We start from the raw sequence: 19,085 nt of genomic DNA, 5'->3' as shown, positions 1-19,085 counted from the left end.
TGGGACCTAGTAGTCAGTTAGTTGGGTTGGCACCTGGAGAGCCACCACACACAAGTGAGCGCGAGCAGACACCCGTGGCACCTGTGGAGAGTCCGCGTCGACGGGCACACTCCTCTCCCGGCTCTGCTCAGCTGGACACAGATGCTGAACCCCGGGGGCCATCCTTTAAAAGGAGAATGATCGAGGGACAGCAGCACGTTTGCGAGGTACTGGAACAGATGCCACGCGCACTCTCCACAATAGCTCAGAGGATGGAGGAGTCCAACTCCTGCATTAGTGGAATGGTGGCACAGGTACGTGAGGGAATCTCTGAGATAGTGTCGCAGGTAAGTGCGGGAATGTCTGCGATGGAGAGAAGGCTAGCCTCCGTTGAGCTTCAAGCAAAGCTCACAAATGAGTCCATTCAGGCCCTGACAACGGCCATTTGGACTCGCGGTGAACAACATTCTGCCGCCTTAAACAGGCAGACAGAAATTTTACAACTTGGCTTACAAAGCATCACACACGTCCTCCAAACTGTTGTCCAGCAGGGTGGTAGGAGTGATGTGGGCTTGGCCCAGAAGAGGGATGATGCCGAAAGGGGACATGGAAGTGGGGACGCCACTCAAAGCGCTCCCACGTCTCACCCATTGCCCCCCCTCTCAACCAGTACCCGCAATGCTGCCTCCTCTCCAGGTGGCTGAGTCTGCCCCTGCACAGGTGCAGGTGGAACAGTCTTTGGAGGGGCCCTCACGGGCTCCAAAACCCGTAGGCCAAAAGCATCTAAGCAGTCCGGGCGTGGACATGAGCAACCTGCCTCTACCTCTGCTGCAGCCACAGGGGATGCACCACGTAGAAGCGGTAGGAAGAGAAAGGGAATGCACAAGGGTGTCTGACAGACTGTCATGCTTTTCATTTATATTTGGTTTATGTTAAAGCCACATTAATGTTATCATTATCACCACTACTGCCACATCCTGCCCATTCTTGACTGCCTTTTGTGATAGCGTCCTTTCACGTGCTTCACCATAAATGGCGACACTTGATGTCACCCAGTGGGTGTATGTGTAATTGCAGGACTGTTTTGTGCAGGGTTGCGGGGGGAGGACGGCCAGTGTTGGCGTTGCTCTTTCCAGGTGATGTGAGGACTGGACTCTTCTCACTTTCTGATCTTAAAAGAACCGTTCAAATATGAGTGACTCCCTGACCTCAGGAGCAGCCAGGTGAGCCGCTGCTCTGCCCATGGGTTCGTCCTCCTCCTCCTCCTCCTCCTGCTGCTCCTCAATGTGAACGGTAGATGTGGATGGTGGATGAGGGGATGGGGCCTCCTCAACCGGTACCCCTCTCTGTTGCGCAGGACACAACACACTATTATAATGCGACCCACTCTCGCTGGTGCATATTGAAACGCTCCCCCAGAACGATCGAGGCACCAAAATCGCACCGTGAGCAGCCCTATCGTATGTTCAATTATAGACTTAGTGGTGATGGGCTGTCGTTGTATCAACACTGTTGCTCGCTGATGGGGTTCCTCAGATGTGTCATGAGCCATGTTTGCAGGGGGTATCCCTTGTCCCAGAGGAGCCAGCCCTTAAGAGTGTTCAGTGTGTGGAAGAGGCCCGGGATGTTGGATTCCCTTATAATGAAGGAATCGTGGCAGCTGCCAGGGAATCTGGCGCACATGTGAAGGAATCTTTTGCAGTGGTCACAAACGAGCTGAGCGTTGATGGAGTGATAACCCTTTCTGTTGATGAACAGTCATAAGAACATAAGAAATAGGAGCAGGAGTAGGCCAATCGGCCCCTCCGCCATTCAATAAGATCATGGCTGATCTGATCCTAACCTCAAATTTAAATTCATGTCCAATTTCCTGCCCGCTCCCCGTAACCCCTAATTCCCTTTACTTCTAGGAAACTGTCTATTTCTGTTTTAAATTTATTTGATGATGTAGCTTTCACAGCTTCTTGGGGCAGCAAATTCCACAGACCTACTACCCTCTGAGTGAAGAAGTTTCTCCTCATCTCAGTTTTGAAAGAGCAACCCCTTATTCTAAGATTATGCCCCCTAGTTCTAGTTTCACCCATCCTTGGGAACATCCTTAACGCATCCACCCGATCAAGCCCCTTCACAATCTTATATGTTTCAATAAGATCGCCTCTCATTTTTCTGAACTCCAATGAGTAGCGTCCCAATCTACTCAACCTCTCCTCATATGTCCACCCCCTCATCCCCGGGATTAACCGAGTGAACCTTCTTTGTACTGCCTCGAGAGCAAGTATGTCTTTTCTTAAGTATGGACACCAAAACTGTATGCAGTATTCCAGGTGCGGTCTCACCAATACCTTATATAACTGCAGCAATACCTCCCTGTTTTTATATTCTACCCCCCGAGCAATAAAAGCCAACATTCCGTTGGCCTTCTTGATCACCTGCTGCACCTGCATACTAACTTTTTGATTTTCTTGCACTAGGACCCCCAGATCCCTTTAAGATAATAACTTGCTCTCTGATTTTTCCTGCCAAAGTGCATAACCTCACATTTTCCAATATTGTATTGCATCTGCCAAATCTCCGCCCACTCAACCAGCCTGTCTATATCCCCTTGTAGGTTTTTTATGTCCTCCTCACTCTCTACTTTCCCTCCCATCTTTGTATCATCTGCAAACTTTGATATGTTACACTCGGTCCCCTCCTCCAAATCGTTAATATAGATTGTAAAGAGTTGGGGACCCAGCACCGACCCCTGCGGAACTCCACTGGCTACTGGTTGCCAGTCCGAGAATGAACCATTTATCCCAACTCTCTGCTTCCTGTTAGATAACCAATCCTCCACCCATGCCAGAATATTACCCCCAATCCAGTGATTCTTTATCTTGAGCAATAATCTTTTATGTGGCACCTTGTCGAATGCCTTCTGGAAGTCCAAATACACTACGTCCACTGGTTCCCCTTTATCCACCCTGTACGTTACGTCCTCAAAGAACTCAAGCAAATTTGTCAGACATGACTTCCCCTTCGTAAAGCCATGCTGACTTTGTCCAATTAAATTATGTTTATCCAAATGTTCCGCTACTGTCTCCTTAATAATAGACTCCAAAATTTTACCCACCACAGATGTTAGGCTAACTGGTCTATAATTTTAGCCTTCTGCCTACTACCCTTTTTAAATAAGGGTGTTACATTAGCAGTTTTCCAATCTGCCGGGACCTTTGCCGAGTCCAGAGAATTTTGGAAAATTATTACCAAAGCATCCACAATCCCTACTGCCACTTCCCTCAAGACCCTAGGATGGAAGCCATCAGGTCCAGGGGATTTATCCGCCTTGAGTCCCATTAATTTACTGAGTACCAATTCCTTAGTGATTTTAATCGTATTTAGCTCCTCCCCCTGAGAGCCCCCTGTTTGTCCAGTGTTGGGATATTCTTAATGTCCTCTACCGTAAAGACTGAAACAAAATATTTGTTCAGCATTTTTGCCATTTCCATGTTTCCCACCATTAATTTCCCGGTCTCATCCTCTAAGGGACCTACATTTGCCTTAGCCACCCTGTTTCTTTTTATATAACTATAGAAACTCTTGCTATCTGTTTTTATATTTTTTGCTAATTTATTTTCATAATCTATCTTCCCTTTCTTAATCAATCCTTTAGTTACTTTTTGCTGTCTTTTGAAGACTTCCCAATCTTCTATCCTCCCACTAAGTTTGGCTACCTTATATGTCCTTGTTTTTAGTCGGATACTATCATTAATTTCTTTACTTAGCCACGGATGGCTGTCATTTCTTTTACACCCTTTTTTCCTCAGTGGAATATTTTTTTTTTGAAAGCTGTAAAATAACTCTTTAAATGAACACTACTGCTCATGTACCGTCTTACCTTTTAATCTATTTTCCCAGTCCACTTTAATCAATTCCGCTCTCATACCATCATAGTCTCCTTTATTCAAGCTCAGTACGCTTGTTTGAGAACCAACCTTCTCACCCTCTAATTGGATATGGAATGTAACCATGTTATGGTCACTCATTCCAAGGGGATCCTTAACTAGGACATTATTAATTAATCCTGGCTCATTACACAGGAGCAGGTCCAAGGTTGCCTGCCCCCTTGTAGGATCAGTTACATACTGCTCAAGAAATCCACCTGAGGAAGGGGAAAGCCCCCGAAAGCTTGTGGGATTAAAAATAAAATTGTTGGACTATAACTTGGTGTTGTAAAATTGTTTACAATTTGATTTGTCCAGTTAATGATAGTTAAAATCCCCCATAATTATAGCTGTTCCCTTATTACATGCCCCGACTATTTCCTGATTAATACTTCTTCCAGCAGAGTTGCAACTATTAGGAGGCCTATATACTACGCCCACGAGTGTTTTTTGCCCCTTATTATTCCTTATCTCTACCCAAACTGTTTCATTGTCCTGATCCTTTGTGCCAATATCATTTCTCTATATTACAGTGATTCCTTCCTTTATTAACATAGCCACCCCACCTCCCCTTCCTTCCTGCCTGTCCTTCCTGATTGTTAAATACCCTGGCATATTTAATTCCCAATCGTTGTCACCCTGCAGCCATGTTTATGTAATGGCCACAAGATCATACCCATACGTAGTTATTTGTGCTGTTAACTCATCCATTTTGTTACGAATGCTACGTGCATTCAGATAAAGAACTTTCAAATATGTTTTGTGACACTTAGTTCCTGCTTTTTCCTTTTTTAACACTTTACCTTTTACTCCATACCTTCTGTCCCTTCCTGACACGCTTTCCTCTGTCTCCCTGCTCAGGTTCCCAACCCCCTGCCACAGCTTTGATGCTGGGTTAATCGCCTTATGCCTTCTAGTTTTTATTTTATCTGTCATGCCTAAAGTACACTTTCTTTCCGCTGCTCTACGCTTTTCCCTTTCACTTGTTCTTGAACAACTGTTTGTACTATTTGTATTGTAGATTTCTCCTGGGTCTTCCCCTCTCTTGCTGCTCTCAACTTTATTCCCTTCTGACTCCCCGCTCAGGTTCCCATCCCCCTGCCACTCTAGTTTAAACCTTCCCCAACAGCACTAGCAAACACCCCCGCGAGGACATTGGTCCCGGTCCTGCTCGGGTGTAACCCGTCACGCTTGTACAGGTCCCACCTTCCCCAGAACCGGTCCCAATGTCCCAGGAATCTAAATCCCTCCCTCCTACACCATCCCTGCAGCCACGCATTCATCCTGTCTATTCTCCTGTTCCTATACTCACTAGCACGTGGCACCGGTAGTAATCCTGAGATTACGACCTTTGAAGTCCTGCGTTTTAATTTATCTCCTAACTCCTTAAATTCACCTTGCAGGACCTCATCCCTTTTTTTTACCTATGTCGTTGGTACCAATATGGACCACGTCTACTGGCTGTTCACCCTCCCCCTCCAGAATGCCCTGCAGCCGCTCCGTGACATCCTTGACCCTAGCACCAGGGAGACAACATACCATCCTGGAGTCATGTTTGCGGCCGCAGAAACGCCTATCTGTTCCACTTACAATTGAATCCCCTATCACTATAGCCCTGCCACTCTTCTTCCTCCCCTCCTGTGCAGCAGAGCCACCCGTGGTGCCCCGAACCTGGCTCTTGCTGCTTTCCCCTGATAAGCCATCTCCCCCAACAGTATCCAAAGCAGAATATCTGTTTGAGAGGGAGATGGCCCTAGGGGACTCCTGCTCTACCTGCCTGGTCCTTTTACTCTGCCTGGCGGTCACCCATTTCCTTTCTGCCTGCGTAATCTTTACCTGCGGTGTGACCACCTCACTGAACGTGCTATCCACGATAGTCTCAGCATCGCGGATGCTCCACAGTGAATCCACCCGCAGCTCCAGCTCCGAAAGATGGTTAGCCAGTAGCTGCAGCTGGACACACTTCCTGCACACATGGTCGCCAGGGACACTGCTAGTGTCCATGACTTCCCACATAGTGCAGGAGGAGCATATCACGGGTGCGAGCTGTGCTGCCATGACTTGCCTTAGACTCTCAGACTCTCCTCCCGCTCTAGGTCTCTCCTTTTATACTGTGCTCACTTCTCGGACTCTCCTGCCTCACCTGTGACGTCGCACAGTCCTGACTCATGTGGAGGTGCTCGGATTGCTGTATGTGTGCAATCGATTGCACCCTGTACCTGTGGGAAGCCAGCGTGGAATGCCCTGCGAAACAAGCCGTCGGTGACCTGCCTTATGCACTTGTGTGCAAACAACTGAGAGATCCTGGCTATGTCACCAGTGGCACCCTGGAATGATCCAGAGGTGAAGAAGTTGAGGGCAGTGGTCACTTTAACTGCTTTGGGCAATGCGATGCCACCAGGCCCAGCCAGAAGCAGCTCGGCATGAAGGAAGCTGCAGATGTCTGTGACCACCTGGCGACTCAGTCTCAGCCTCCGTACGCACTGCTCCTCAGAGAGGTCCGGAAAGCTGAGCCTCGGTTTGTGGACCCTGTGGCGAGGGTAGTGCCTCCTGCGAAGTCGGTCCCTCTATTGTTCCCCTCTGTGCTCTTGTGCAGGTCTCTGTGGCGCAGCACTGTGTTGTGGAGCTCCACGTGGCGGAGGTGGACGCCGTGCCTGGCGAGGCTGGTGATGTTGCTCGTCCTCAGATGTATTCTTGAATGCAGCCATTACACCCCCCATCCTGATGGTGTCAATTTGAGGAGGTCCGAAAAGTTGGTAAGCATGTGTGAACAGAACAATTCTGAGTGGAAACCAAGAATTTTCAGTCTAAACTCAAAGATCTCCCAGCCAAAAGTTTGCCTGAGAGAACTGAGTGCCCTCCTGCAATAACTCACCTTTTATCCCCATCTGTCAAACAGGGATTTAAATGTCCAAATGGCTGCCGGCTGAAACACGACTCGTTCCCCATGTGTTTCACACAGCACGGGAAACACGCTGAGACAGCGTTGAAATCACTTGTCCTCATAGCTAATTGTATTTTTGGATTTTTTAAACTAGTTTAAATACTTCAATTGCTGTTTTAAATACCGTCCCGCCAGCTTTAATTGCCGGCGGGAATTCCGGGTTTGGGAATGGCGCCGCACCCAGATGGCTCTGGGTCGTGCGTGTTCTTAGGCCTGTTGGACCCGGGATTTCTGCCCGCTCCTGGAAAACGCGATTTTCTTTGCCCCCCCACCCCCGCTCCCAACACACCCGCACTTTTGTTTCAAAATCGAGTCCAGAGTAGGAAATGGGAGCTTAGGGAAGTGCAAATAGGCATGGACAAAGAGATAAGCTTAAAGGAGGCTTTTGAAAGCAGGGAACGATGTAGTGAGGGGGAGGGGTATTGGAAGAGAACTCTAGAGCGCAAGGCAATGATGGATGATGGACTGGCAACTGATTGGGGGGAGAGGGAGAAAGATGAATGCAGACTACATGAGGCTTAGAACAGTAGAAGTTGTAAACTGGGGCACAGGGCTGGGGAAGGAGATTAAATAGATGGGGTACGACGAGGATGTGAACAAGGGCAGGGATTTTAAAATTAACACACTGGGGATATAGGGAGTCCTGGTGACAACTGGATGTGTGATTTGAAGCCCAACTCAACTTAAGCAAGGCACTCATTGCTCACTATTGGGTTCAGCTGAAGTGAGGAGCCCAAGAGGATGGAATTGGGGGAGAATATATGGAGTTTCTGGCAAGAATCAAATAGGATTGCGTATGTTTATTTGGAGGAAGCTGTGGTTTATCCATGACTTTACGTCAGATAAGCAATCAGACAGCACAGAGACAATCAGAGAGTCAGGGTTAGTGGCAAAGTGGTAAACCTAGATGCCACTGACCAACATTTGCAACGTGACCCCCATCCTTACGGATAATATCACCAAGGGGCAGCACGGATGGGAAATACAAGGAAGCAATACAAGGGAGAATATCGGGGCAGGCCAGAGGTGACTGTGTGGGAATGGAAGATGCAGCCATCGAAGATATGGGGGGTAATTTTAACCCTCAAGGACGGGTGGGTTGGGGACAGGGAGGAGTTGAAAATAGCTGTTTTTTGGGTCCCAACAGCAAAATTTTCAGACTTTGCATTCCCAGTAGGAAGATTGGACTTCTACATGCCCACGTTAAATCCGGAAGTGGAGCCGGGCTGCGGTCGCGATCCAAAAAATAACTATTTTCCAACTTCCAACTGCCCCCAACCCACCCGCTCTTGGGGGTTAAAATTAACCCCATGCTGGCTACACTGGGAGGTTTGGAAAGTGGACCACAAAGGAAAGGCGACGAGAAGGTCAAGTGTATTCAAGGTAACGGAGAGCTCAAGGAGGGATAAAGCTCCACGGTCACAATTATACAAGATATCGTTGGCATTTTGATCAGGTAAGAAAAGAATCTCAGGTTTTATTTGAACTAAACACTTTTTTTGAAATGTCACTGCCATAAATCAGTGAATCAATTACATCATTATCCACAAAGTTTCTATAAAATAATTAATACTTACAACAAGGCTAGAATGAAAAGTAAATGGTCTGTTGATTGGTACTTCTGCATTTTGGTAGTATCATACAGCACAGAAGGAGGCCATTCGGCCCATCGTGCCTGTGCCAGCTCTTTGAAAGAGCCATGCAATTAGTCCCACTCCCCTGCTCTTTCCCCATAGCCCTGCAAATTTTTCCTTTTCAAGTATATATCCAATTCCCTTTTGAAAGTTACTATTGAATCTGCTTCCACCACCCTTGCAGCAGTGCATTCCAGATCGTAACAACTCGCTGCGTAACTTGTTTTTAAATAAATAATTTTAACTTGTGTTATCATTGAAATGAGCGTCTATGGACATCCCAGCAGTTTTGAAAATGGTGTCAAATTACCTGTCGGGAGCAATTTAATGCCAAGGAGAGTTGAAGAAGATCATTTTCCACTTTCTTGCAGATGGAACAACCATCCCCTTGCAAAGCAATGCTGTTCACCAGGACAAAACTGCAAACACAAACAACAGCATAACTCCTCTGTCCATCTGCATTTTTTTTTTAAATAGGTGGGTTACTTCCTCAAACACTCAAAAGTATGCAGGAGAGTGGAGCGTTTTGCCTGCTCTGAACCCAACTCAAGTCCACGCTATTCCATCCCAGGAAAAGCCTTAATCCCAGCCTCACAGCATCTGTCATTGTACCAGAGTGATGTTTCCATTGCTACATCAGCTTTATGATAGATTGCCAATTCAATGCCATTTCATACCAAATCCTGCCGTGGGCTCATGTCCATTAGAACTAATTAAAACTGCCTGAACATATTTTACTTTAGTGCTTTATAAACATCAAAGATGTGATATTCTCATTCAACGGTTTACCTTTGTGCGCCCATTTTGGAATGGGAGAAGAGAAGCCCCACGGGCGCAGGCGCTCTTACACAGTGTTTAGAAGGGGTTTTTAGTGGTGCTTTTGTCTATAGTATAGACTTCGCCCATGAAATATCCCAGCATGTGAACATCTAGCTGCGAGAAGCATGGTGATACTTGAATTTCAGACATCTAAATCGTTTTCTTCTGTAGCTTCTCCTTTTAGTAAAGCCAAAAGCATAAACCACATTAAAGTTTTTTTTTTGCTGACAGTTACTGGCAAACCTACTTAGTGCAGTGTCCATGCTAGACTTTTTCCATATTTCTGAAATTTGTATTAAATATTAATTTTTGGGAGAAAAAAAACTGACAGCTTTTTTGTTTCTCGCTTCTTAAGATAAGTTTGTTTCTAAAGTAGCTCAATTTCATGGTAAAGGTAAGGCCAGGGAACTCATCGGGCGCCTTGGAACATCTACTTACCAATGACCCAGGACACCTGCCTCAGCTTGCCAGAGATAACAGGACAAAACTTGTCTTCTGTAGTAAGGACACCTGCAGCAACGTTGTAGTGAACGTGGAATAGTTTTACAGGCTACACTTTGTAGGATTTGCCATCTACCTGGTAGAAAGGCAGACTGGATCCAAACTCAAATGGGTCACAAAAAACTGGAATAGCTCCAACATGAATTTGAATTAAACGAAGTTGTCAAACAGACGCACGAGATACTTCAGAATGTGCAATCCTGTGCCAGTTCACTTTGTTCTAAAACACGTAACTCAAAGCCAAAATTCTTTCCGTGAAGAAAAAACAATCAAAAATTCTAAAGCATGACATCTGGTATATTGTCCATGAATGGGTGACAGGTTTATCTCCGTTTCTTCCAAATCTTCTCTTGAAAGGAAGTGTGTGCATATCTCTGATAGAGCAGTCCCCAGTGAAAAGTGTGAACATATAGACCATGTTCCTGCTAGTGGAAGTTTCGCCCATCTCCCATACTGTGAGTATGAAGCCAGGCTTGTTTCAAGATACTTTCTTGGGTTATGGTTTGTCAGGCCTCCTCATGTCCTGCGGGGACACTTACTGTTTGTTTTGACTATCCCTAAGGCAGTATAATGTGAAGAGACCCCATCCTAGCTACAGCAGTTTGTGTTCAGTGTAAAACTCCAATTTCTATTCTACCCTCGTTTGTTTGTGGCCTTCTTTATTTGGCGCCTATATGAATGGCCATCCAACAACAGAAGGATTGGTCGCTGGCGTTAGCATATGACCCATGGGGAGTAGTTTTTTTTTGCATGCTTGTCCTGTAAATGACATAGAATGACATAGAATTTACAGCACAGAAACAGGTCATGCAGCCCAACTGTTCTGTACCAGTGTTTATGCTCCATACGAGCCTCCTCCCTCCCTACTTCATCTAACCCTATTTTCATAACCTTCTATTCCTTTCTCCCTCATGTGCTTATCTAGCTTCCCCTTAGATGCATCTATGCTATTTGTCTCAACTACTCCAAGTAGCAAGTTCTACATTCTAACCACTCTTTGTGTAAAGAAGTTTCTCCTGAATTCTTTATTGGATTTATTAGTGACCATCTTATATCAATGACCCCCCCCCGCAACCTAGATATTTTCCTAGTGCCCGCTGGTATTGACACCTTAATTTCCTGTCAAACCCAAAAAAGAAATACAAAAATTAAGACAAGCCAGATAAATTAACGGAATGTTTGATATTCTAATATCTAACCAATCTAACCTGTTTGCTCCAAACAAATGGCAAGGAGAGCTCTGGCACAAGGAGCAAAGAACATCTACCCGGGAGAAACTAACTGGTGCAATGGCACAGGTCCTGATGGTTTTTATGGATTAGGAAAAGGAGCCTATTTCTGATGCCACCTATCTGCAGCATCATAGCACTCACATGTTTCTTAGGTAGTTTCCCCAGAAGCCATCAAGCTGCACTGTGCCCGTATGATATCTCAAGGATGTAGAATAAAGGTGGTTATCTGGAATGGACCCAGTGATGCACGGTATCACTGCACTTTGTGTCACATTCCCAGTACTAACAATTATCTGATTTGGTCCCTGTGACGCAGAGTGTGACAACATTCAACGGGACACATGCATTAGAAAATAGTAATTATTTTGGTGCTGTTGTTTTTATATCTTCGTACTCTTCCTTTGGAGAATAGCGTCAAGCAGTGACTGGGTTCAAAGATGATGACAGGCCGCGATGTGAATGCTCCTTCCATGGCCGTAACCATCTCTATACTTAGTCGGAGGGGTTTATGGGCTCCCACAACCCATACAATGGGAAAGGGGGGCACTCACACCCATCGGACACGAGTATCCCGTGGGATGTCAATCCAGAATTCAGAGCCGGAGCTCCGGTCTCCACTTGCCGAGACTGTCCAGAGCGGGAATGCTATCACTGAGACAAAGGTTCTCTCCGATATTATTTAGCCAAGCCACCATGGTTCAAACCGTAGGATTAAGGAACTTTTTTCCAATTTCCCTATGGAATACCAGCCACACTTAAAACTCTAAGTGAATCAAGCATTCTGTAGCTTGATTCACTAGAGTTTTAGCTACTTTACAGTAGCTAAAAATAATTAGAGTTTACTTACTTTATTCCTTTCCTTGTCACCACTTTTGCAGAGGTGAAGTTAAACATCAACTCAAACCTCTGCAGTTTGTACCAATCCATTCTGTAAAAGGAAGTCAAAGATAGCGGTTTAGTTTTACTGAAAAGAAGTCATTTCCACAAACCCAACATTCAGTATTTTTCAAGCTAAAATGTGCTTAGGTCTGCTCACAAAAAAAATTAACAAACCAAAACATTTCTAACAGAAATGAGAGTGAATATTTACACATTACAGTAAAATCCAGGTAAATGCAAATTTAATACAAAGAAATCCTTACAGCGACTGTTGTCACTAGGATTTCAGTAAAAAAGGGCATTGTTTTTTTTTTATTCGTTCATGGGATGTGGGCGTCGCCGGCATTTATTGCCCATCCCTAATTGCCCTTGAGAAGGTGGTGGTGAGCCGCCTTCTTGAACCACTGCAGTCCGTGTGGTGAAGGTTCTCCCACAGTGCTGTTAGGAAGGGAGTTCCAGGATTTTGACCCAGCGACGATGAAGGAACGGCGATATATTTCCAAGTCGGGATGGTGTGTGACTTGGAGGGGAACGTGCAGGTGGTGTTGTTCCCATGTGTCGGCTGCTCTTGTCCTTCTAGGTGGTAGAGGTCGCGGGTTTGGGAGGTGCTGTTGAAGAAGCCTTGGTGAGTTGCTGCAGTGCATCCTGTGGATGGTACACACTGCAGCCACTGTGCACCGGTGGTGAAGGGAGTGAATGTTTAGGGTGGTGGATGGGGTGCCAATCAAGCGGGCTGCTTTATCTTGGATGGTGTCGAGCTTCTTGAGTGTTGTTGGAGCTGCACTCATCCAGGCAAGTGGAGAGTATTCTATCACACTCCTGACTTGTGCCTTGTAGATGGTGGAAAGGCTTTGGGGAGTCAGGAGGTGAGTCGCTCGCTGCAGAATACCCAGCCTCTGACCTGCTCTCGTAGCCACAGTATTTATATGGCTGGTCCAGTTAAGTTTCTGGTCAATGGTGACCCCCAGGATGTTGATGGTGGGGGATTCGGCGATGGTAATGCCGTTGAATGTCAAGGGGAGGTGGTTAGACTCTCTCTTGTTGGAGATGGTCATTGCCTGGCACTTATCTGGCGCGAATGTTACTTGCCACTTATGAGCCCAAGCCTGGTTGTTGTCCAGGTCTTGCTGCATGTGGGCACGGACTGCTTCATTATTTGAGGGGTTGCGAACGGAACTGAACACTGTGCAATCATCAGCGAACATCCCCATTTCTGACCTTATGATGGAGGGAAGGTCATTGATGAAGCAGCTGAAGATGGTTGGGCCTAGGACACTGCCCTGAGGAACTCCGGCAGCAATGTCCTGGGGCTGAGATGATTGGCCTCCAACAACCACTACCATCTTCCTTTGTGCTAGGTATGACTTCAGCCACTGGAGAGTTTTCCCCCTGATTCCCATTGACTTCAATTTTACTAGGGCTCCTTGGTGCCACACTCGGTCAAATGCTGCCTTGATGTCAAGGGCAGTCACTCTCACCTCACCTCTGGAATACAGCTCTTTTGTCCATGTTTGGACCAAGGCTGTAATGAGATCTGGAGCCGAGTGGTCCTGGCAGAACCCAAACTGAGCATCGGTGAGCAGGTTATTGGTGAGTAAGTGCCGCTTGATAGCACTGTCGACGACACCTTCCATCACTTTGCTGATGATTGAGAGTAGACTGATGGGGCGGTAATTAGCCAGATTGGATTTGTCCTGCTTTTTGTGGACAGGACATACCTGGGCAATTTTCCACATTGTCGGGTAGATTCCAGTGTTGTAGCAGTACTGGAACAGCTTGGCTAGAGGCGCAGCTAGTTCTGGAGCACAAGCCTTCAGCACTACAGCCGGGATGTTGTCGGGGCCCATAGCCTTTGCTGTACCCAGTGCACTCAAGCCGTTTCTTGATAGCACGTGGAGTGAATCGAATTGGCTGAAGACTGGCTTCTGTGATGGTGGGGATATCGGGAGGAGGCTGAGATGGATCATCCACTCGGCACTTCTGGCTGAAGATGGTTGCAAACTCTTCAGCCTTGTCTTTTGCACTCAAGTGCTGGACTCCGCCATCATTGAGGATGGGGATGTTTGCAGAGCCTCCTCCTCCTCCTGTTAGTTGCTTAATTGTCCACCACCATTCACGACTGGATGTGGCAGGACTGCAGAGCTTTGATCTGATCCGTTGGTTGTGGAATCACTTAGCTCTGTCTATAGCATGTTGCTTCCGCTGTTTAGCACGCATGTAGTCCTGAGTTGTAGCTTCACCAGGTTGGCACCTCATTTTTAGGTATGCCTGGTGCTGCTCCTGGCATGCTCATCTGCACTCCTCATCTGAACCAGGTTTGATCCCCTGGCTCGTTGGTAATGGTAGAGTGAGGAATATGTCGGGCCATGAGGTTACAGATTGCGCTGGAATACCTCAGCAGGAGGTTTCCTTGCCCATGTTTGACCTGATGCCATGAGATTGCATGGGTTCCAGAGTCAATGTTGAGGACTCCCAGGGCCACTCCCTCTTGACTGTATATCACTGTACCGCCACCTCTGGTGGGTCTGTCCTGCTGGTGGGACAGGACATACCCAGGGATGGTGATGGAAGAGTCTGGGACGTTGGCTGAAAGGTATGATTCTGTGAGTATGATTATGTCAGGTTGTTGCTTGACTAGGCTGTGGACAGCTCTCCCAATTTTGGCACAAATCCCCAGATGTTAGTGAGGAGGACTTTGCAGGGTCGACTGGGCTTGGTTTGCTGTTGTCGTGTCCAGTGCCTAGTGGTCCGTCCGGTTTTATTCTTATTATGACTTTTCGTAGCGAGATTTTACAACTGAGTGGCTTGCTCGGCCATTTCAGAGGGCAATTAAGAATCAACCACATTGCTGTGGGTCTGGAATCACATATAGGCCAGACTGGGTAAGGACAGCAGGTTCCTTCCCTAAAGGACATTAGTGAACCAGATGGGTTTTTACGACAATCCGGTAGTTTCATGGCCACCATTACTGATACTAGTATTTTAATTCCAGATTTTTATTTAATTAATTGAATTTAAATTCGCCAGCTGCCGTGACGGGATTTGAACTCATGACTCCGAATTTTTGTCCAAGCCGCTGGATTACGAGTCCAGTAACATAACCACTATGTTACCGTACCCTTATGCTGGGATCAATTCTTGTTGTAAGCAATTTTCTATACACCCTGACATTAGATAGAAACAGGAACTTGTGCAATTTCTATATTCATTAGAAATTCCTTAAACCAATTTATTATTTAGTTTCTCACTGACTAAAGGGTTTGGTGTTTAAAAGAGGCTTTCTTTTTTTCCCTCCAAAACTACTTCAAATTTCTAGTTGCTGGTGCATAATATTTTATTAGAGAGAGGAAATCATCCACCAACCTCTGCTAGAACTGTGTATATGGGAAAGTAAGAAGAATAGCCACTTGGGTAAGGACCCAGAGGGTGCCCAGCGTCCATAGCGCCAAATCCCAACATGGAATCAATGCCTTTAGGAGGGGAGAAAACTGGCAGAAAGCAGAGGGAGAAATAAAAACTCTTATAGGCTAAAGGAAAGCAACCCGTTCAGATATATAGTGTGGAATGGAAGATTATAGAGTTATTCTGAACCTTTCCTCACAAGATCAAACAGCTGGGTATAGTCCAAGATATAGAGATCTGTGGACAGATGGGCTTGATGGGCCAAATGGCCTTTTCTCATGTGATATTTTTTTCCTCCTGAATTAGCACAAGCTGAAACCCATAAGTTGAAATATGTACAATTACCTAGTTGTTTCCCATTTATATTTAAAGCGTTCCATCACTTCAAGAAAAAAAGTGGCGGGTACAAAATTATTTTTCCATCAGCAGTGCAGAACTTATAACTGGTAAAATGGACAAAGGTTTTCAAGAACTGGGTTTACACTCCTTATGAAGTGTCAGAAAGAAAAAAACGGACTTAAATATGAACTCAGAATTTAAAATAATTTAATGCAGAGATACATTTTCAGAGACATTGCAATAGCCAATGCATCTACCAACAAGGTAGACTTCCAAGGTAATATAGCAGCTGGATTGATAATTTCTTTTCAGTTCAAAAACCAGAGATGTTTTTCAAGAGGGATAAGAGCTAAACCATAATTTAAATTCAGAAAATGAATCAGGTCACCTGAGAATGTAAAGCTTGACCCTGCCCCAGAAATGCACAGTAAGGCAATGAATCAGTAGATTTAACTGCAACTTGTGAACTTGTTTAAAAACAACCATACAGTCTGCAGTGTGTTACAAGGCAGTTAACATCTAGCGGTTGGGATGCCACAAGAAAAATCTCATATTCTTACTAATGCCCTCTCAACCCCAAAATGCAGTACAGTTTTATAAACACACTTCAAGCTGTGGTTTTCTATTTATAATATAGATCAATTTAAGGACTTTGTACCATTTTTAGGATTTCTGTAGCAGCAATAAGGCTGTCGTTGCTCAGATTTGGAAGGCAGCTAGGAGGCTCCTGTATGTGTATTACACGATTTGGTTGGTAGCGATAAAGACTTATCTTACTGCCATGTTATTACGGAATAACTTACTGTGCATATTATTATACAGTAAAAGGATATTGATGTGCAGACACAAAGGTCATTAAATGCTGGCTGCATAAGTAGATAAAGTCACAAAAGGGGCAAATAGAGTCCATGGTTTTGTATCTAAAGGCGTAGAATACAAAAGCATGGAGGTAATGTATAGCTTGTACAAGACCTTAGTTAGGTTCCAGTTGGAGTACTGTGTGCATTTCTGGGCACCACATTATAGGAAGGATATAAAAGCAATGGAAAAGGTGCAGAATGGATGTTGCCAGAGATGAGAGGTTACAGTTATGAAGAGAGACACGAGAAGTTAGGGTTTGTCACTAGAGCTGAGAAGTCTACGGGTGACCTGAAAGAGGAAGGATTATGAAGGTAAATAGTGGGAGATTGTTTCTACTGGCTGGCAAGATGGTATCAGAAGAAGGCACAAATTTAAGGTAATCACAACAAGAAGAACTAAAGGAGGGGTTAGAAAGAAATTCTTTAGAGTCTGGCCAAAATGTGGAATTCTCGGCCACAAACTTGTTGAAGAGAGTCCTTTTCTAAAAAAAAGGGCAACTAGACAGTTGCTTGAAAAAGAGGGATATTAACGGGTAGGGGTAGGCAGTGGAGAAGGTAAGAGTGTCAGGGAATTGTAACATGTGGCCCGCGAGATCTGCCAATCCGGCCCTCAAAGTCCTGGCAATTCAGTCCCACTAGCATTGATTTGCTTGATTGTCCTGTTTGAAATCTGGGGGCTTTTAGTGGTGTTACTCACCAGTGGATAAATCTGAATCAGAACACCAAGAGCTGATAATATCAATAATACGAGTTAATGGGAGTGTGGGCTTGAGGGGCTGAATCATAGAATCATTGAATCTTACAGCACAGAAGGAGGCCATTCGGCCCATCATGCCAGTGCCGGCTCTTTGAAAAAACAATATAGTCCCACATCCCAGCCTTTTCCCCATAACCCTGCAAATTCGTCCTCTTCAAGTACATGTCCAATTGCCTTTTGAAAGTTCCTATGGAATCTGATTTCACCACTCCTTCAGGTAGTGCGTTCCAGATCTTAACAACCCTCTGTGTGAAAACATTTCTCCTCATTTCCCCTCTAGTTCTTTGGCCAATTATTTTAAATCTATGACCTCTGGTTACTGACCCACTTGCCAGAGGAAAACAGTTCCTCCCTATTTGCTCTATCAAAACCCCTCATTATTTTGAATACCTCGATCAGGTCTCCCCTCAACTTTGTCTGCTCTAAGGAGCACAATCCCAGCTTCTCCAATCTCTCCACACAACTGAAGTCTCTCATCCCTGGTATCATCATTGTAAACCTCCTCTGTACCCTCTCCAAGACTTTGACATCCTTCCTAAAGTCTAGTGCCCAGAACTGGATACAATACTTCAGCTGATGGCTAACCAGTGATTTGTAAAGGTTTAGCATGACTTCCTTGTTTTTGTATTCAATGCCCCTATTTACAAAGTCAAGTATCCCATTCGCGTTCTTAACCGCCTTATCAACTTGCCCTGCCACCTTCAAAGATTTGTGAATATGCACCCCCAGATCCCTCTGCTCTTGCACCCCCCTCAACATAGTGCCATATAAATTATACTGCCTCTCCAGGTTGTTCTTCCCAAAGTGCATCACTTCATACTTATCCACATTAAATTGCATCTGCCATGTGCCTACCCATTTCATCAGTCTGTCCACGTCCTCCTGAAGTCTGCTACTATCCTGCTCACTATTTACTACGTTGCCAAGTTTTGTATCATCCGCAAACTTTGAAATTGCATTCCCTATACCCAAGTCCAGGTCATTTATATATAACAAGAAAAGCAATGGTCCAATATCGACCCCTGGGGGACCCCACTGCATACTTCTCTCCAGTCAGAAAAACATCCGTTCACCATTACTCTCTGTCTCCTATTACATTAGCCAATTACCTACCCAAATTACTACTGTCCCTTTAATCCCATGTGCTTCTATTTTCTCAATAAGTCTGCCATGTGGTACTTTATCAAATGCTTTTTGAAAGTCCATTTATACAACATCTACTGCACTACCTTCACCAATCCTCTCTGAAACTTCATCAAAGAACTCAATCAGGTCAGTCAGACACAATTTGCCTTTAACAAATCCCTGCTGGTTGTCCCTTATTAACCCATGCTTCTCTAAGTGAGAATTAATTTTGTCCTTGACAATGGTCAATGATAATAGTAGTTTTCTCACCATTGACATTAGACTGACTGGCCTGTAGTTACCAGGTTTATCTCCCTCCCCTTTTTTGAATCGGGGTGTAACATTTGCAATCCTCCAGTCCTCTGGCACCACTCCCATATCCAAGGAGGATTGAAAGATTGTGGTCAGAGCTTCTGCCATCTCCACGCTTGCTTCCCTCAGCAACCCAGGACGCATCTCACCTGGACCGGGGGACTTGTTAACTTTGAGTGATGCCAACCTATTTGGCACCTCCTTTCTATCTATTTTTATCCCATCCAATATCTCTACTCCCTCCTCCTCTACTGCGACATTAACTTCATCCTCTTCTTTTGTGAAGACAGATGCAAAGGACTCATTTAGTACCTCAGTCATGCCCTCTGCCTCCACAAGAAGATTTCCTTCTTTGTCTCTAATCGGCCCCAACATTCCTTTA

At 45.3% G+C, this 19,085-nt stretch overlaps 1 protein-coding gene across 1 annotated transcript in view; it reads right to left on the bottom strand.

The window, feature by feature from the left end:
* mppe1 (metallophosphoesterase 1) overlaps positions 1-19,085 on the bottom strand; it is an 88,871-nt gene that overhangs the window by 39,577 nt on the left and 30,209 nt on the right. Inside the window, exons 7-8 of the mRNA XM_067974771.1 lie at positions 11,877-11,957; positions 8,788-8,896 (exon numbers count right to left, since the gene is read on the bottom strand). Of these exons, the coding sequence (XP_067830872.1) occupies positions 8,788-8,896; positions 11,877-11,957 (190 nt within the window). The remainder of the gene's footprint in view (positions 1-8,787; positions 8,897-11,876; positions 11,958-19,085) is intronic.

This window comes from Heptranchias perlo, chromosome 3 (assembly GCF_035084215.1).
Source record: "Heptranchias perlo isolate sHepPer1 chromosome 3, sHepPer1.hap1, whole genome shotgun sequence".
Taxonomy (NCBI): domain Eukaryota; kingdom Metazoa; phylum Chordata; class Chondrichthyes; order Hexanchiformes; family Hexanchidae; genus Heptranchias; species Heptranchias perlo.
Note: the sequence above shows the minus strand (reverse complement) of the source record. Positions and strands in the feature narration are given on the sequence as shown.